Source organism: Bombus huntii, chromosome 9, assembly GCF_024542735.1.
Source record: "Bombus huntii isolate Logan2020A chromosome 9, iyBomHunt1.1, whole genome shotgun sequence".
Taxonomy (NCBI): Eukaryota; Metazoa; Arthropoda; class Insecta; order Hymenoptera; family Apidae; genus Bombus; species Bombus huntii.
In genome coordinates this window covers 9,248,569-9,269,980 of record NC_066246.1, presented here as the reverse complement: position 1 = coordinate 9,269,980, position 21,412 = coordinate 9,248,569, and the positions used below count along the sequence as shown (strand labels likewise).

General features: G+C 33.2%; 2 protein-coding genes and 1 long non-coding RNA gene across 3 annotated transcripts in view; 2 read left to right on the top strand and 1 right to left on the bottom strand.

Moving 5' to 3' along the window:
• The window catches only part of LOC126869479 (RNA/RNP complex-1-interacting phosphatase), a 49,186-nt gene that overhangs the window by 13,651 nt on the left and 14,123 nt on the right, over positions 1-21,412 (top strand). The window contains exons 3-6 of the mRNA XM_050626082.1: positions 5,205-5,236; positions 6,518-6,605; positions 8,756-8,835; positions 20,527-20,570. Coding sequence (XP_050482039.1) covers positions 5,205-5,236; positions 6,518-6,605; positions 8,756-8,835; positions 20,527-20,570 — 244 coding nt within the window. The remainder of the gene's footprint in view (positions 1-5,204; positions 5,237-6,517; positions 6,606-8,755; positions 8,836-20,526; positions 20,571-21,412) is intronic.
• The window catches only part of LOC126869480 (protein DPCD), a 37,849-nt gene that overhangs the window by 15,950 nt on the left and 487 nt on the right, over positions 1-21,412 (top strand). The gene's annotated exons all lie outside the window — the stretch shown is intronic.
• On the bottom strand, positions 8,851-14,025 carry LOC126869483 (uncharacterized). The gene is made up of 4 exons (XR_007690936.1): positions 13,959-14,025; positions 13,466-13,534; positions 13,172-13,356; positions 8,851-12,868 (listed from the first exon to the last, which is right to left on the bottom strand). It is a non-coding gene; the product is annotated as an uncharacterized LOC126869483 (long non-coding RNA).

Below are 21,412 nucleotides of genomic sequence, written 5' to 3'. Positions count from 1 at the left end.
TTGAAAATGAAAAATTAATTTTTTCTGTGAATATTTTTCTTCGTGTGCTTACTTGGCGCAGTAGATTTCAACAAGTAGTTATTAATCGATAACTGTCAATATATTTTTCCCGCGGAATTCCACGTGCATAAATGAACGCCGAATTCTCTGATAATAATTAGGTACGCAACACAGGTGGTGAATCAATTTTCGACGGACCTTCGGAAAGTCGTTTCATTTTCGAAAAACTATACCTACTGCCTGCAAATGATAGAAAAGATTAATGGATTTACATTTCGTTTCTTATTCGACTTCGATGGATCGTTTTGATCTATGCTAAACTGAATAACACCATGTTTATGCTTTCCATAGACATTTTATTAGAATTTCCGGCTACGATGAATTATTTATGATCCGCCTAGAAATTTTATCGATACTATTGTAAATTCCTTTAATTTATGGATATTTTAAAGGAAATTCAAAATTATTCACGCGGGATTATTACCAATTTAAAATGATATCATTGATATGACGGTAGTTCGTACGAATTAAAAATTCTTCCCTTGTTGGGAATTCGCTTGTTCGACCGCAAGAATTTAAATGTCATAAGGCAAAGCACGAGTGTCGTGTGTTTCGTTCGGTGAACATCGAAGACAATATAATCGGGGGAAATGATTCAAGAATTTGATTGCGGGTGCTGCTCCCGACACGTTCCTTTGTTGTACATGTCTTTCTAGTTAGGATGACCCATTTTAAATCGCTTCGAATCGTTTGCCAAACGAGGAAGTAAGTGGATACAGATAGCGTCGCGTATATATCAGTTGGCGGCAGCCATATAGTAGTCTATATGGCGTTTCTGTACGATTCTATATAAGAAAGTATAACCGTTGGCCGCACTCGTGCAACGAAATGTTCTTCCCGCGAGTTGTCCTTTCTGTCTTCTCTCTATGTACTTTCCTTCGTCTCTCGAGCTTGCTCCTTGTCCATAAGAGAATTTAACAGAAATCGTCTGAACCGTTTTGTGCAACGGAGGTCGTTTGGTTCAGCCGGTGCAATGTTCGCCGATCAGAATACTTTTACAACATTCGAACGATCGTTGTTGATGCGCTTAGTCGTGAATCATGTTCCGCGGGAGTTGGCGAATCTGGTTGGCTCGATTGTAAGTTGTTTATAGACTTCTTTAAATAGATGATTAAATTAAAACTATTCATTAACGCTAGAACAACCCGTTTTTTCATATGTAGCTAAATGCTCTGCATGTAGATCAGTATAATTCAAATGCTATTAATTAAAATAAATAAATCTATATGATTATGCGTCTGTTTAAACAAAATTCGATATTAAGTTTGATAAAAATACCTGTATGTTTTCGGTAATTATTGTGGAAAAATAAAATTTAAAATTCGTCATTTTGACGGATTTGGCAGTTCTATTGTTAAAGTATAATTCGATAGAACTGTAATTTATGCGTTATAGTGTATTTGCAAATTAATTCTATAGTGTTATTTGCGTAATGCTATTAATAATTTTACGTATTATTTATAATTTATTCCAGACTAACAAATTTAGATAACATTGTCAGAAAAAGGTGCGCAAATAGAATAGAATATTTTGCAAAAATTCAATAGCCTAGTATATTTCCGTCTATTGTGGCTTCCAGGGAAAAATATATAAAATTCGCTTGACAGTTAACGTGTTAATGGGTTAAGTATCGTAACAAATGAATAAATTGATCAGGCGCGAATGCAGCAAAGAGCTTTTGCAAAGAGGAGACGCCGGCGTGCGACGTAGGCGTCTCCCAACGGTAGATATTGGTAGTATTTATTGGGAATATTTATGAGGGGTGCGCTTTCATGCTTTCGAGCCGAGTGGGCCGTAATACTTCGAAGGTCCTCGCCCCGTCATCCAAAACCGACGCGACGGCGTAATTTCAGCGGAACTGCCGTGAGAAATTTCACGAAAAGAATCGCGAAAGGCGTCCACGGATTTCACCGTGAAGATATTTACGTCACAGTACCTCGCTTTTTCTCTTTCGTGTGTGTATCAAGAATATAGGTGTGTGCAAGTAATTATTTCCTAGAATATATTTTTCATCGACTACCTAATAGATAGCGAGAAATCTAAAAATGTCTAATAAATGCATAAATGAATAATGACCGTATAAAATTTTCTAAAGGGGTTTTAATAATCCCATGAAGTTAATTAATTGGATTTAGCTAAAAGTTACTTCAAATTCTTTATTAAATTTAGTCCTTTTAATTCTAGTTAAAATGAGCGAGTATAAAAGATATATCTATCTTTATATTGCTCATATATATTTTTTGAAAATAAAATGGACAATGATGAACATCCTATATTTACATTTGTCATATTGCGAAATCATATAGATAGTCATAATATCATATAGATTAATTAACCGTGATATATGTTTATACTTATTGCAATATTGAACACATCGTTTTTTAATGTCTTTCCAAATAAAAAGATCTACCTTTTAAGGTATATATATGTATATCCTACCGATGTCATCGTATTTACATCTATCGATTATTCTCGTTACGAAACAGGTAAAGCTTAAATAATGTAAAAACGTGTACCATTACGTTTTACATTGAAGCTTTATTTCTACAATGTTCAAAGCTACCATTCGTTCGTTTTCCTCTGAAAACACTTACATGTACCTGGTTATATAAAACTCTTTACTCGTAATTATAGCTACCGTTAAATCCTGATAATTATTACAACAGAGTAGGACAAGCGATGTATCGACATGACACGATATTTTGCGATTGTAGCTAAAGCAAAAAGAAGTTAGAAGAACGAATAGGAAAGTGCCGGTGGTGGGAAGATGCACTTACGAAAAGGCTGCTCTCGCATGAGTTCGTGCGGACCGCCACGAAGGCTTACAATAGAGGCGCAGCTCGCCGGTCGATAATCCTGATTTAGTCGCGGTCGTATATTAGACTAAGGATCGTGAAATTGAATGGTGGAATCAGCAGAGAGACCGATCCTGCTTTCAACCAGAGGAAGCTGTACTATACTGTGCGAAAAATAAACTACCCCTGACGTGGCCAGGGTTAGTAAATTTTACAGGTGGGCAGCATCCCACAGCTTCAATTTCTCCTTCTTTGCGGCTTCTTGCTCGCTTCTTCTCTTTCGCGTTTCTATATGTTCTCAACCTTTTTACTGTTTTACTCTTGAAATTCATGTTTTTTCAGTATTTTCATTATAGCATATGAATTATTTTCATTTAAAGTAATTTTCAATTAGTAAGCATTAGATTCGGCAACTATAGTGTTGCTGATATCTGTTGGTACAAGCCGGAAACAGATGAAAAAATGAGTCAAGAATATAGAGAACGCTTCGTTTTCAAGAAAATTGAGTTTGAAAATTTATCAAATATACTAAAACTTGGCTAATTACGAACTAGGTATGTGTAAACGATCAACAGGAGATTATTCTAATATAATACATGTGAAAATAGGTGAATGATGCAAAATGCAATTTTCCCATTGCGGGCACAGTTTTGAGGAAAATAAAGTTCGAACGTGTTTAGTTAAGAAACTGGTACACGCGCATAATAAATTTTCAATTTTATTTTTCTCGGAAAGAAAGCAACTTACGACAAAATTCTATTCTACGGTATTGACTTACTTTCAAGTGTAGTATTACCTCCTACCAAATATCTGCTCTTGTTCAGTCTGGGGTAAGTCAAGTTCAAGAATACTTGGCAAATTGTCAAACTGGATTTTCACGCACGGTCATACAGAAAAATTGTATTGTATATTTTTCACTTCTTTTTTAATGTAGATTCATAACTTTTCGGCTTGTGCTATCAGCACGGTAACACTTTGTATATGACTTCTTAATAAATGTAATTAACGTATTAATTGTTTTGGAATTTTTTTTTGTATCTTCTAAGTACAATTGTCTCGGTTACACATTGATATTTATTTATTTATTTTAAGATCCTAGAATCTTTATGTATCTCAATGTAAGGTTCGAACGAGGTAATAATTCTTAAACGTTTTAGTAATTTCCTAAAATCATTCATAAAATATTTCTCGCTTTCTGTAGGTATCTTAATGCTTATAACTTAGGATGTACGTAGTTTTATATATACATATATGACGCTTGTCAGTCTGAGAAGTATGAACGGATTATTTGCACTTCCATAAGTTAGATGTGGTGCAACTATAACAGCGCTACCAAAGTCGCACACCTAGTCAACAATGGATTATTATGCTTGGATACGAAAGTTTTACCACAAGCCCGTTATTAATGCGACCGATACTCATTCCGTACTCATCCGTAGATACGATCTCTCCGCCCAGTCAATCGGATCGCGGACTCTAAACCCGTAATTATCATTAGCCCACCCATAGCGAGTGCGATGCTACAAGCGGACGAAGCAAAGTTTCAATTTACGTGTTCATAGCTGTACGCTATCCAAACTACGTGAAATAGATGCGAGACGTGTGTTTACTCTTCCCGCTCCTTCACTTTTCGATCAAGCTTTTCCATTTTTTTATGTAGCTGATTTCCCTCGAATCTGTCATGTGGTTCGTTTTATATCGCTTACTCCTTATCAGATTCGCATTTCATTATTAGTAAATTTAATTAGTTAATAATAAATTGGTAAATTCAATTAACAAAGCTTGAGATCATACAACTTGACAGTGAATGATCTAGATAACGTAGAAAGTGAATTTGGAGATAATTATGGTTTTATTTCATTATATCATACTGCCTATGTTTGTATTATATTTGTAAAATAAGGTAGAATAGTGCAATAACAGATTTAGAACAATATTTTTGAATATTGTACGATCATTGTTTGAAAAGTTATGTATATTTCTATTATGATTGTCACTATCATCGTCTATCTTTATTTAACAATAGGCGGCAGCCAATCGATCATTCGAAAATTAAATGAAATTCGTGAATGATACTCGTGTTCCTCTTATTTGTTTCGGTTTTGTACACGTCATTAATTAGTTAGGAGATGACTGGCATTTTATCTTATCTTCGCTATAGATACGGGTCAGTGTAATGTTGTAACTCTCATAAATGATGCAGCTACCCGAATATGCTTTTCAACGTCTCTTTTAAAGTACTTCGCGCGTGAAGATACAACTCACTTGCCAATATCCGGGGTTATTAATTATTCCCTATACTCTTTCATTAGATAATTCATTAGATTTGTTTTCTTCTTTTTGTTTTAGGCACTGTGCAACAAGCTAGAGCCGGAAGAACGGTAAGTTGATTAGCATGGTAATTCGTCATTCGATTAATTTGCATTTATTATATATTTTGCATATTTTCACACTATACTACTACTTTAATATTCTCTTAAATTTCTCATATAATAAGTACTTCATACGTACATGATAAGTTTTTGCATTCATACTTTAGCAAATATGTATTAAATGAGTAATGTTATTCCTCAATTAAGAGATTTTTAAAATTGTTAAGTCTCGTTACAATGCGAGTGAGCTCTTTTCTGTATTTATACATAAAACGTTTTTGAGAAATTCGAATTACTTTCTTTATTTTTTTTTCTTTATTATTCTTTATTATTATTTCATTATTATTCCTTATTATTCGAATACTTTCACGAGCCAGTGTACATCATTCGATTATTAACATTTGCTAAGCGTAAAACTACATTGGAAAAAGATGATTTTATACACTTTACCAAGTTCCTTCTGTTGAAGATATAAATCTGTCGAAACGCGTAAGGTGTTCGTTAATGGCTTTTAAATCGATTAGTCTTCTAATAAATTTCGATTTTTTAATAACTTTCAAACACGGACCAGGACGGTTGTTTATTTATGAGAAATATTTATTCGAGACAAGCGGGCCCGTGCTATCATCCCTGGTACAAGCCTTTGGAGAATTTGATATATTGAAAGGGATGGTGAAACTATTTGGGCCGACACCCCCGCTTAATACCGGCCCTTTAGCTCGGGACCAGATTCTTTGTTCCCCTAATATATCATCGCGTTGTCCAGATCGCGCCCTTGAAAAAGATTCTCTCGTAACACAGACCATCGTGACAGTCGGCGGATTTTTTTGTGTTCTCCCCCTTTCGACTGTGGGATGAAGTTGTCTGTCTGTCTACAATACGAATAGGGAGAGCATTCTTTAAGAGTAATTCTTCAGACAGTATGCATGTTATGCGTATAACGTATATATTGTACATAGATTATCTATATAAAATATGCATATAGAATAAATATAAGATTTATATGTTTTATATAAAAACGCACAAAAATACATGCACAAATAGAACGTTTCTTGATATTCAGTACAAATTAGATATTTTTCACTGTCTTTGTTTTCTTATGAATGCGTTGTTTCAGTCATATCGTATGTGTTTTATAATATGTTCTGAATGAATACTGTGTTACTATTTAATGGACGATATAAATTTTTGTAGAGATTTTTTTTTTTATTTGCAATGATCGCAGTAATCAGTAAATGAAATTGAAACGTTTAATGTTTATAATTTGGTTGCATATATTTATTGTTACAGATTTACAACGTCGGTACTGCTTGAAGCATTTCCACGGCTCAAATATATCATCGACTTGACAAATACGGATCGTTACTATGATAAACAGGCAAGCTAAAATATTTGCAATTTATAAAATTATGTGTACAAAACAACAATCAAAATTATCGATTAATGTCATGTGTTTGTAATTACTGTTAAATGTCGATTTAACGTTAACCCTGTTTTAAGAATATCATCTAAGATGATAAGAGCAGTATTAAATTTCATATGATAAAATAGTGTAGTATCGTGGACGAAAGGCCTAAGAGATATCAGGCGAACTATAAACAATGTCGCGAGAAAGTGGAAGTGCCGATAGGACCAACAATGCATCGTCGGTCCTTCAATCGAGTAATTTCGCGGAAAAGATCTGCGTGACACTGGCCACGAGCGATTGCGGAACACGTGCGTGGTGGGGCTAAGACAAAAGACAATTATGAATTAATAGTCAGTGTCAGTGGAGAAGCCAGAGATTGTGAATCGAGAAGTCAGAGAGTACGAATTGCGTTATCGAGAGAATGTGGTCCATGTGAGAGAGAGCGTTGAATCCGTGGTGACGAGTATTACAAATTAACTATCTAGTTGCCTAAATTATAGTACGTTATTGTATACAGTTCACGTTAAACAACCATCGTTTCCTGTTTAACCAACAACTGTTTAATCCATTTATTGTAAATAAATTAATTGCAGCAAAGATCTTACAATAGAATTTGTCATAATAATGATATAAAAAATGCTAAATCATGTCCATTGATTTGAATATTTTTATCTTTCCGTAATTGAAACCGAAAAATGTTCGTCTTTTTTTTCTTCGCAAGCGATCCCTAGCTGCGTTCCTTGATCGAGCAGATATTCGAGAACGTGGCTCCTTTACACGGTTCTCCTCTTATCTTTGTTTATCTGTCATCTCTCTTTCTTCCTTTGGCTTGTTCGTTCGCACGCCTTCGCCTCCCTTTTTTCGCTTTACCCCTGGTTCCTTTCACGAAAGCCTAACGTTACGTCTGTGTCAGCCCGAGCTTTATTTGGTATTTAAAATTAGTCGAGTGCGTCCAACTAATTTGTACGAAGGATCAAGGGACGACGAGGGCTAATGAACTTATTATTAGATTTTTGGAATAACTGACTGTCGACATCTCGATCGCTGAACTTCCATGTCCACATAGTGAGAGTGTATATGTTTTTTTTAGGTCAGACCTGTCACAACCTAAGACCGATCAATTATATTAATAAGTTCTGGAGTGGAGACTTTTCTCGGTTGTTCCGTGCTTCTTTTTCCTCCCTTTTTCCCTTCATGGACAGTCATTTGCTATGCGAAGAGGCCTGGAATCTATGATAGAAAATGCTTTAGAAATACTACAACGCTTTTGAGCATCAATGGTGCCGCAAGGTATCGGCAATTAACACGAATACCTTTTGCTGTCTCCCGCGTCTAATTAGAGCATATTATACCTAATGATATACTTAGTGGAACCCTTAATTTTTGGCCTGTGAATGGTGTAGTTTAGAGGAAAGAGGTTCATTCACTAGAAAGATTAAATTAGTATCAAACATGAGTATTCGTAAAGATGCTATTAACTTTTTTTAATATCTAATTTAAGCAATTTTATTCTCATTTTGAAAACACTAAAATTTACGAATTATTTTATTGATATTATAATTTGTTATCGTAATTTATTCTTATATTTTAGATATTTATCGAATCGTATAAGAAATGGTGAATATATAGTATTAAAATTATACATAGAAATTATACATAATTATAAATTATACATACAAAATATATACATTGATAAATATCAATGTAGAAGAATAAAGCATGAAAGAAGAAATGTCTATAGATGTTGTCTTTATGGTGCATTTATTTTAGTTTTAATTTTTGATTTTATGAGATCATGGTATGAAGGAGAAATGAACGGAGAGTGCGTGTCATCGTTGTCAGTGTCATGTTCACCGATCAGTCAGATATAATTGGTTTAATATAACCAGCCGGACTTCTTTGACAGTGATTATCATTCTCTTATGGTTTCTTAAAATAATTATATATATTTGTTACTAAGAGGAATATTATTGGACGAAATTATCCTAATATAATCTTAGTAATTAATTCTTTTTTGAAAGCGAGATCAAACAATCGTTATGTACTTTTGACGTAATTTTCATGTAATTCAATTTGTGACTAACGATTATTTGTTTATTTTTGGTATTATTTTGTTACAGGAATTTACAAATTCTGGTGTCAAATATGAAAAAATTATGGTTTATGGCCGGGAAATTCCCTCCGTGGACTTGGTGAACAGGTAAGTGCAGTAGAAGTCGACTTTCTTTTTTAAACAAACGCAAATGTATTGATATTGAGGTTATAATACATTGAAATATAAATTATATAAATGTTTCTTCAATTTTGAAAAAAAAATTTACTACTAAAAGGTATACTAACTATATCTGTTACTAGTTATAGAATAATGAACTATCTTCGTATACAGTGAAAGTGATATTACGAAATTATTTCTATTAAATAGGAGCTTGCCTGTAGAATAGTAATAGATACATTTTTTAAACAATCTATCTAGTTTAATACCACGTGCATTTCGTATTTACTATACTTCCAAGTATCAGAGCGATAATTGTCGATCAATTGACGGTTGTTTCGTATTATACAGATAACGGTATGGTAGAAAAAATTATATATCATCTCGTTCAAAAAACCTGAATACTTTTCTCTTCTTTTTCTTCTGCTCCTGAATATGCGCAGCAAGAAAAATGCGTAAAAATTACGATTGTTGTTTCGTCAATAATTTTGGTTTACTAATTTAGGTTGTAAAGTACTCACTATATAGCGAGTCGTATTACAGCGTCCAGGAAGCCTTAACTTGTTGAACCTGAAGCAATGAATTTAATGCAGTGAATGAATTTAAGAATGGATTTAAGGGTAAATTTAATAGAGTAAATTATGATGCCTAATTTTTTTGTGCTGTGATTATTAAATGTCGTAACAATTTAAATTTAAATTTTGTGAGATGTTTTTTTTTAAATGGAATTTTAGCTATTCGATATTCGAAAAGATATCGTTTAACAAAGTTGTAAAAAACGATAAATTTTTCTAAAACAGAAATACCGAGCATATTTTAAAAACTTTTTACAGAACATTTTAGTTGTTCGATACTCGAAAAGATATCGTTTAACAAAGTTGTAAAAAACGATAAATTTTTCTAAAACAAAAACATCGAGTATATTTTAAAAACTTTAATTTCTATAATTATCACATATGTACGTAAAAACTTCCGAAGTGAACGTGGAACTATTATAGACGTATGTAACATTATAAGCTACTGACACGATTTCGTCTCCGAATTCTCTCGCAGTAGGTCAGAGAACGACCTCGGAAACTGTGGAGTTTCTCGGCTCCCTTCGATCGTTTGTTTGAACCGCACAAAGCCTCCGACTCGATTTGTATAATTCGAGGATAAAATGGTGATTCACATCGTCCGTTAATAGCCAAGAAGAATGTGAACAACCAACGATTCTCATCGTGGTCGTATCCCGGACGAGCATAGTTTTTTGTTGATTTTTTAAATCGAGATCTGACGGTTTTGTACCTTGAATATAGCACGACGTGTAATTAAATGCATCCTTGATATACCAAAATATAGACATACGTTTTAATCAGTCGGTATAAATTATTTATTGCTAGTCCGTTACTCTCTAGAAATATGCAAAATTTTTTAGGCAGATACAGAGTTTTTACATTCTATTATACCGATCAGTTCGAGTAAATGTTAAACTTAAAATTTATTATATCACGTATATATTAGCGCAACTTAATTTAAAGTTTTACAAGTTAGTGTAACGAGATATACCTAACAAAGATCACGTTGCGTTATATTCATTATCATGTCGACAATATGTGCACTCAGGTTCCTTAAATACGTTTGAATCGTGTTCTGTGAGGATTCGAGGCAAGTCGACTACGATGTACGCGCCGTGCGACAATGCACGTGGGTGTTGACGCTTCAGCAACGACGTCTTTATTTGTCGAGACATCGAACATAGGTTTCCACGTGTTCCCTGCCTTGTATTGTAAGACAATGCTCATATATTCCACGGATACAGAGAAATACCCTGACGATGTTCAAAGAGTACGTGAAGACATAGGGAAAGGAATCGGATTTTCGATACAACCGTATACTTGTCTCTTATCAACAGTTTTGGTTAACAAATATATCAATTTTAAATAAACAGTTACCTTTAAAACCATACTTATTGCATTTTAAGAAGTTATCTTTAAAAAGATTTTTATTGTGATTTCTATTCAAACGTTGCTTTGAATTTGTCAATAAGTTATACAAAAGTAAATTATAAATTATAATTAGGAATCGTTGCTAGCTGTGAATCTTAATGTAATTGGGATTTTATAATTCAAGTTCTTATCCTAATAAAATGATTTTATCACAAACAACATAGATGAGTCATCTAAAATTGTTTAGTTTGACCAGAACGATCAAAAGCCGAATAATTAATAGCGTACTGACTTTTTAAATTGCCTTCCGGGTAACACCAAAGAGGAATGTGATTTATCATGTTTTTTCTCTTTAGTCTTTGTCTTTGAAATTACATAAACAAGCCACGATGTAGTTACTATTTTTTTTTCGTTTTTTAAATTAGCGCTTATAGTACGTGTAACGCTAACAAGTATCGTGCTTGGGAAACGAGAAGCGAAGGCAAGGAAGATAGATAGTGGCGAATTTACGTAATGAAGCGATCCATCCGGGTGGTCCCAAGCGTGAGACGCATTTCTCGTCATCTTGGCAATGCTCCCAAGATGGAGAAAACAAAGAGAGACGATGGGAATTTTCGAGGACGACTCACAACAACGTTTGCTGGGTCCATGGGTCGAATTAACGGCACCGGAAGTATGAAGCAACACGCACACGTTCTCATATTATGCATACGAGAGAACGTAAAGCATCTTTTACCACCCACAACCGCTTCCCAAAACGTTTCTCTTTCATCTTTGTGCCAACACTGTCACAGAATCTCGTTTCTCGTATGGTGGACATGATACGTATCAAAATATTTGAGATGGGTTTATTCGACCCATATCCAACCACGAATTCCTTCAAGAAAGTGTTGCGTTTCTTTCAATCTCGATGCTGTCCGATCGCCTCAATTTACATATTACAACATTTATACGCGTAAAAGTAAAATTTCATTTTTTGATGTGAACATTCTACTTCGATTTCCATACGTTAAATATGATTGTTGCATATGAAATGTGTAAAGTCTTTCGAAATATTTATCGATGCATTGCTTCAATTCGAAAAATTTTCGTACACGTAAAAAAAATTGGACAGCAAATGAAGTATAGGAAAATAAATAAAAGTATAGAATAATGCCTATATTAAATATAGAAATTTTTGGGTGAGGTTGTAACTTCTTTTTCATTGTATGTTTATACAAACTTGTATATTCGTATATTCACGACATTTGCTCACATTTGCTCGAAATACATGTTTTACAAATATAAACAAGATACCTATTTTTATAAATTTATAACACATTGTAATATACAAGGTATTTTGTTTGCGTTACCTTCCTTCGTGTTGCTATTATTTCCCACATGAATAAAATCGCGTAGAGAAAACGTAGGTGTATCTACATCGTACGACGAACACTGTGATGAATAATTTCGACTTTCAAGGCCACTTTTCTATCATTTTTCAAGATCTGCAATTAACATTTACAATCTGACCTACCATCGCTTGATATATAACCTACAACGCAAAGATCCAAGTTGAAGATTAAATAGAATTTTGGATATAGTGGCAAATTTTACTTTTTTTTTGAAAATACATAATCCTGAAAACTGGGTGAAGCAATAGAAACGACACGTGTTTGCTCGTATAAGCGGACAATTGTGGTTCTAATTGAAAAACAGTTAAGCGTATTTGCAGAGTACTTCTATAATCATACCATGTCGAGAAAACGGTCATACAAATATTAGTGAATCATTCACTTATCTACGACCACGAGATCCATGCATTAAACATGTTCAAACATAGAGAATTTCTCTTTATACTCTGCTACCAAATTCATCTTTCCATATCTTTTATACAAGCAATTCGAAATGTTTAACACGATATGTACAATATCTTCGTAAGACGAAGAAATAGTTTTATTTTCAAATATAAAAATCCTCTTCGAGAGTGATCTTATGGATTACAATTTGTCTAGAGAAAGCAGACCGCGTTTTTTTCTAAATGTAGTAATTGTACTTTGTATGAATTACAATTTAGTTTCGTCTATTAGTCCTTCATCTCGTTGTCTTCAAATCTGAAAATTAGTATCGAATGCGTTAGATGTTTCATACGAACATCAAATTATCAGCTTAAAAAGGGTGTTCCAGATTTTTCCAGCCGGATTTTCTTAGGATCAGAGTTACCCTACAGAAAAGTTACTAGTTGTATGAAATCGGAAAATATTATCCTCCTTGTTATGTATTCCCATTTTTAATAAATCTTCCAACAATCTGTATTTATGTAACGCTTTTGTCCTTATTTATACTCATAGAATATACTAACAAACCGTGGCTGGAAGTACCTGCAATACCCTATATGTGCATATTATGATGTTTACTCTTAAGCATTTTCCACAAGGTGTCATTCTAGCTATTCTGGGTAGATATTGTCTTTCTGGTGGTAATGGTCTGGTACGGAGTCGATAAGATGTTTGTGCTAGTTTCTCTGTACGAGTTTGGGGAGTTGGAAGAGTTTGAAAAGTAGACGAAGGAGCACATCGAAACATGCCGCGTATAATTCGTTCTAGGTGCAGAAATTAATGTCAAAATCCGGTTACTTGTCATAATTTCGAGATAATGAAACACGCGTTTCACAAATCTACACGGATAATTAAATAATGAAAATAACTTACGGGAAGAGCCTGTACTATCGTCTGTGTCCAGACTATCGAATGTGTCGTCTCCTGTTGCTATAATATCGTCTGTGGACAATGATTTTAATTTAAAAAAATTATTTGAGGTAATAATTAAGCTTGTGAAACTATCATATTACCGTATCTTTATGATTATATGTAATAGCTTTTTAAATGTTAAACTTTAACGATGTTTATTGGATGACGTATTTGTGGTTCTTTGAGTTTCGACCGTGTTTTTGATAGTACGTCGCTCTTTGTTCCACCGTTCCAGTGAACATTCCAGTTTACTTCCTCGAAGCAGACACGACACTCTTGTAGAGTTTTCAGAAAGAAAGACCTGAAGTTTTCGATCTGCTCTGAAGAAGTGAACAACTCGTACTATCAAAAACATGATCGAAACTCGCAGAACCACGAGTACGTTATATCATCATAGTGCCATTATTATAAATATGAAATGTATAAGTATGGTTTTTTTTATTGGTTGACATACAATTCAAACGACGAGATGCTATAGCTACTCCCTGTCTTAGATCGCGGCGTTGGCTGAGTACTCTAAGTGGCGCAGCTGGCGTACGGAATTCTCGTCGGGCTGATACAGGAGTTCTTGGGGTTGCTGGGGTTGCTGGGGTTGCACAGGCAGGCGAGCAATATTCGTCATAAGAGTCCTCAACGATTTGATCTACTGGTGTTCGCCATGATGCTTCTTGTGAGCTTTGTCTTCAAATACCATATAAATGATGTTATAAATATTTATTTTATTTCATGATTTATTATCATCCTTGCCTTTTGACTTGGGATGGCTTCCGGTTGACATCATATCTACATTTACATTCTAAACTCTTATCTTGCTAATTAACTCAATACATTTTATCATTATAGTTGTTTATATTATTTAAACGATATTTCGTGTACTACTGACACTTGACAGCACATACCATTTATGTTAGTTTGATAATTACTAATAAATCTTAAATTGTAATTACGTATTTAAGACTATTTAAGAATGGAGTAATTTATTATCTGTCTGTTTATCAAACATGTGAAGTTTAACGTATACGTAACGTTTAACGTAACCAAAGATGATGAGTTAATTCGATATTAAAATTGTAAATATATGGACATACGTGACGTTTCATTTTTTTTTCAAAAATAAATTATATTATATTTACATTCCGTAAGCGCTAAAACTGAATAGCTACAATTAACGTATCCTTCCAGTAGCTTCTAATCTCGTAATTAAAAAAGTTGCTAGGTTAATAGATCAAGGATATTAATATGTCCTAATTTTAAAAATCATGTGCTATAGAATAACCTTAAATCCTAGTGAAAAAGTTATATTATATATTATGCTTGCTCCTAAATCATTGATCTTCTCTTTCTTATCTTTCTATTTTTAGTTGAAAGATACGTGTGGCGGAAAATGTTTTCCTTGTATGAAGCTTTATTTATGATAATCGCGAGTGATTCATGAAACATGCGACTGACAAATTTAATCATTTGATAATTTTGTTCATCTATGTTTATGTTCACGTTTACGCTGAATACATTAATATTTATGTTTATATGTTCGTTTTATGGGTAATTAAAAATAGGTTACTCACTCTTGTTCGTACGGAAGACTGAGAACATCATCGGTGCATTCTTGTTTGTTACAAGAACACATAGCGTAGTAAAATGTAAATTAGATCATAAATATAAGATATGTAATTTTGAATTTGTGGCCAAAGTTAATTATTTTGTATAGGATAGTTTAAAAAATCACATTTTGACAAGTGTAATGTTACTTTCAACTATCATATTTTTTTTTACCAGCCGCCTGGTTCGATTGCTCATTCGTAAGTCTAAGAATTATTTTATTCCCGCTATCGGTCATGATGCATTTAGTGTTTAATAATTAATCCTTGATACATACTCTTACACTTTAAATTGCGAATATAATAATGTTTTACTATTTGAAATCGTTAAATAACGATTAACTTTTATATCAAGAGATTTATCTTGTTTTTATGCAGCAAGTCTTTTTCGATCAAGTTAAACAGTAATTTTAGTAAGCATTTTTTCTATTCGAATGATAATTTAAGTGCCTAATCGCAATTCTAGGTTCATTTTACACATGTATCTGCTATACATAACGTATATGTAGCGCGATATACGCGTGTACAAGACCACACAGCGTGCGATATTCAAATGAACTTCGCTTCTGCTGTACTATCATGCTGCCGTAAACGTCATTTCGCAGTTTCACGAGCATCTCCTTATTTCGATTTGACACTGTGTGACACGTAGGACCACTGAAGTTTTCACGATTTCATGCAGACCAAATATTGCGATTTGGTGGCCAGCAGCTCCCTTTCGATGTTTTTGGTACTCGAGCTAAGGCTTCTTTACATGAACGAGAGAAAAGATCCATTGTAACGTGTCAAATTTTGCGGTATGCAAGAAATAAAACCAAACGTGCAAAATCAAAAGTTGACAATAGAGGAAATTTTTTATTATATGCATTACACATATGTACATTTAGTTTTTAACAAAATTAGGTGCAAGTTGTCTTTATGCATATGTAATTCAAGACATTTTTTATCCAGTATGGCTAATAATAATAATAATTATATACATTATACAGTCACAGTGGTGATGTGATAAACATATCGTAACACGTGTCATATGTGCATAAATTGATACACGAAGATTGCAAAGTCTTCGATATTTTCCCGTGAAAAATTTATTAAAGCTGAGAAATAATTTTTAATGCACGACGATTTACAAATATAACGTACTTATTATATTTATCTTCTAATAGAATCTATTACATTTCATATCTACATATCGCTGATCGCATTCACCGAATAATAAACTTTACAACGAATCAATGAATTATCATTTCACAATATCGCCATATTACGTGTAAAGAAATTTAAGTTTAAACATGAAAAGACATTCATTAAAAAAAGTTTAATGGATATACAAGGAGAGAAATTATTCCATTTTATATGTCAATAAATACCTTCCATTTAAATGTTAATAAAGTATTAGATACTTTTTTATATTTCCAGTTGAGAAGAATAATATTACTGTCGGATGATAGATATTATAAAAGTATTATAATGGTCATCTATCCTACACAGTAAAACTCCAGTGAGATCGATTTTTCGGTAAAGATGAAAAGAATTGAAAGAACAACGTTAACGATGACAAGAACAGCGGCAATGATGATCGGAACGCGTTGATGATGCCCGGTTTCGATAGCTGGTTCTTTCAATGGGGAAATTCCAAGCGAGCAGGGTGCGAAGCGCCTTGTCCGCAGACACCTCCACGTCCACGTCGAATCTGTAATTCAAATTCGAAGTCAAATTAATTTAACGCTCGTCATTTTTCACATACCGCCGGCGCCACGGTGCGCGGATCTCCGGCAGCCATTTTTCGATATTTCATTCTCAGGGGGTACTATCTCTTTTCTGATAGATGTGTCTTCTCGAGGTTCGGCTATCTCGACGCGGAAGAACGTGTAGTGCCTACTTGAAATATTATGGGACATAAATTTAAATCTAAAAATTGTTTTAACCGATCGAACAATTAGGATTTCTTATCCAAATATCGTTTCAAACAGTCTAGAAATTTAAATTTTTAATCTAAAAATTATAATATCTGGGAGAGAGATAGAGGGGTGGGGGAGGGAGAGAGAAGAAACAAGTCAATACTATGTAGGATATTGCAAAATGCAATTAGATCTTTCTAGTATCGTATAATTTAATTGATAATTAGTTTATGTAAAAAGAAGCTATATTGCATGTATATTTCACGCTAATTGCCGCTATTTGCCGCATGTGCTCGTTAAGGAACTACGATTCGTAGAAATAAACAGGCTTTTTATTCAGTTATTCCGTTAACGCGTGCGTTGAAGAACTTGTGGAATTCGTATATTGAAATAATAATCTGAATTTATCTGTTTACATGAGTGAATTATATTTAACGTCTTTTATCGTCTGAGTTAGTTTCTATCAGCATACTGAAATACTTCGTGAATTAACTTGCATACAATACATTAGTGAAAGAATCTACTTTCATGTTACGTCAAAACATTTGTAAACTTGTCGTATCATTCATCGACCGTAAGTATGTGTTTACACATTTTTCGAAGTAGCCATCCTATTGTTACGCAGTTATAACACGATGACGCATTGTCAGCATATAACAATTAAGAACGTTGAAAGACTTTGATGCTTAAATATTATTCTTTGTGCATTTGTTGGTAACATTTTTAGTAACAAACATATATTCTACTAATATTTTTCTTATATATAATATATTAAGAATATTTTTAGTAACATATAGTATTTATAGTGTTTCATATATTTATAAATGTTTAATATATTTTAATAATGTATTCTTTAAATTAATTTTAATGCATGTTTTTTTAATCAGTTATGTCGTATACGATCATCCATCAGTTCAGTTTGAAAAATTCTCGTCTACTAGCAGGTAACCATTAGATCTGAGGATACGTAATAAGTTACACGCGTATCCCTATTCTTATAACGTATCGATACTGAACGACGATGGAAAGCAGTCGGTAAGTCGGTGAATGAGTTACCATTTGTAATCGTGTTAGTCTAATCGGTGTTATAGGAAGTCCACGTTAAAGGTAAAAGGGACCAGAGGCACTAAAACGGTCCTATTAAGCCTCTATAGAGAAGCACTATTGGGCCACCCTATTCTCACACAATGACGAGTAATAACTTTTCGTGGAACCAACCTCATCGTAGATATATTTAGGAGGAGAAATCGAAACGATTTCACGCTTATCAGAACAGTTTTCGTTTCTTTTGTTGGTGAATTTATTAATAAAGATACACTAAATGGGTACAAAATAAAACTACTTCTACTAAAGGTTAATCGAACAAAGTCTTCTTCCAACGCATTATTCTTCAACCCATAAAGAACTAGGCAGCGGAATAAAGCGTAATAAGCACGCGAACGTAACATTATTACGTAATAACATATTTGTAGATTCGAAGATCGAAGAATTTGAAGATCTGAAAACTTCGAAATTTGAGTGTGAATTGTTGCGTTAACGTCAGCAACGCTGACGCTTAATGCTTCACGAGAATTTCTATTTGTAACGAAAAGAAATTCAACAGTTATCTTTATTTATATAAAACGTGCATATAAAATTAAGCAGCTGCGTAGATGCTTCATACGGATAATTTTAATAGCGACTACTTCCACCATAAACGTCGTTTCGTGCGATTTATCCAGCAATATTACGAATTACTTGAACGAGCTTGCCAATTTAAGATACCATTTAATCGAAGATGCAAAGATTTCAGCGTAAACGTCGTAACTGAAATGCAAGCGTGCGTAATAGCGAGATGAGAAATTAAAGTCGTATTAATATCAGGCTGGAGGGAGCAGAAGCAAAAGTCGAGATATCTCCGAGCGCGTTCGGAATGTTTCTGGAATCTCGACGGAATGTATAAGGGGAATGAACACCTTGCGATAATTTATCGAGTAGCCGAAGTAGGCTTAATCCGTTAATAAGACCTCCCTTTCCCGTTCTCTCCTTTTTTTAACCGGACAGACAAAAAAGGGATGGCGACGCACGACTCCGCCCAATGAATTATTACAAGCGGTATCCTATCTTCGAATCTGCAAATTTTCAGAGATCTTTTTCTCATCCTCCTTTCGTATCTTTCCTCTCTAGTATTTCCTTTGCTGTGCGTTATAAGAAAGAACCGTTCAATGAATCTACAGAAATCGTATAATGACAAAGGAAAAATTTATTATTTCGCATTCGTTATTAATTTTAAGCATAAATTAGTCTACGATTAACGAATTGAATTAAATCGGTGATAGCTTAAACGAAGGAGAAAGAAAACACATTATAAACTCCCTTATATTTTAACGATTAAATGAAATTGTTTAATAATCGATAAGTGTTTTGTTATATCTCGTGTATTGTCAAGAAAGATGAAAATTTATTTTATTGGTTATAAATTAAATTTTCAATTTGACGATAATTTGACAATTTTTCCATTTGTTAATGTTTTCCTGACACGTGGATTCCCATTCTTGGTGTATTCGTTGCAATTCAAGGTGTGTAACATTCACGTTCTTAAGCTTCATTACCATATTCGTCCGTTTGCTACGAAGTCCCTGCATGCCTATTACGCAGTTATTACACTGTCACTTCTCCAGACCGGTTACCATATTTGAATATTGATTTAGCTGATTATTTTTTTATCGACACCATGGAAATTCGATCGCTATTTGTAGTTATTTTGAAAAATTATCAGTAACGTGAAAGTATAGGGAAGAACGCCGCTCGCTTTACCCTCCTCCTCGTGTTCTTATTGCACACTCTATGCATGAGAAACATCGGCAAACTTTTATAAAATTTCCCCCTATCATGCTACGTTACAATTTACGATAAGTAGATTAATCAAAATTGCAGGGACGATGGTTCATGTCATTTTCATGTCATTATAACATTAATTTATGTTACAATATAAATTGTGAGATACAGTTATCGTAAGTGTAAACTCTATTTGTATACTTATTTGAAATAATCAATATATTCATAATTTGTTGTTACAACTTATTACCTAATAGGTACAAAGTATAAAAGTTATAAGACTACATATAGTATAGATACCATATAGTATCTACACTAATTTATAATAATTTACGTTCTTTCAAGTAACTTTCATTAATATATATATATATAAATCGACGTAATGCAACTTACGTTCAAAAACAACTTGTTAGTCACAAACTGCAATGTAATGAGATAATAATTGCAGGTATATGGTAACAGTAATCGTAAGAAAAATTCTCTGCAAGTCAAACACGTATCTAGAATTTTCTAAGTTTTGTAATAATTTGTCAGGAATAATCGTAAAAGAAATGTTAAAATATGATGAAAATTGATAAAATTCTTTGGAAGAAAAAATTACATTACATTTTTTCATTTCTTTCCCGTAATTAAAATTTTATTAAATTCGGAACACACGTCTTCTTGATTTTCCAAAGGTAAATATATGTGTTCTTTTTCCTTTCAGATTCTTTAAAACGATGGATGATTTTATGTCAGCTTGTGGTGAAGGTGAGTCTGCATTACATCATACTGACTCTGTATATTCTACTTGTAATATCATCAATCTTGTCTACTATTATTCTAATATCCTACATTCCAAATATCTTCTCTCAACTCTTTATTCGAAAAATGCTTCAATTTTCTTAACTACAAAGGATTGAAATGTTTCCTTCTGAACAATGTCAAATAAATTTTCATTTTGGAAAATTTTCGAGGAAATATCGACAACTAATTAAATTACTAAAATTCTTAAATTACATTTCTTTATTGGAAATTGTTTGTCGTTTGATTGATTTTCTATTATGAAAAAAGGAATATAATGCAAAATGGTTTTAATTATTAATCGGATTAAATTCAGATTTTAAATTAAACTTGTAATTATGCATTATAGTATACTGAAAATACACACTCACGCTCTATAACAATGTAACTAATTTCTGATGTCAATTACCGATGATGACAATAAGATGAAAGTAGTTACAAAATACGTATGTCTGGACAAGAGAGTTGCATGGCTTTTATAATATTACGTATTGCGATGTGAAAGTAATGTATGCATCGATTTAAAACGTAGCAGTTTATATAACGCAATCTAGACTCAGTGATTTATAGAAATAATTTACGTACATTACATATTATCTCAACAAATAGTTTATCGAAGAAACTAAGAGTCTAAGTAAATTATCGTGTTCCTATGTTGGTAAAGGTTAAGTCCATGAAAATGAACCTGAAACATTCGTACGGTTATTTTAACTGTAAAATGCAGTTTGGCTCCTGCGGCTGGGAAAAAAGAAACGATTCCCAGGAAAAATGAGAATGACGACGGTGATCACGCTACGAATCTGGACAGA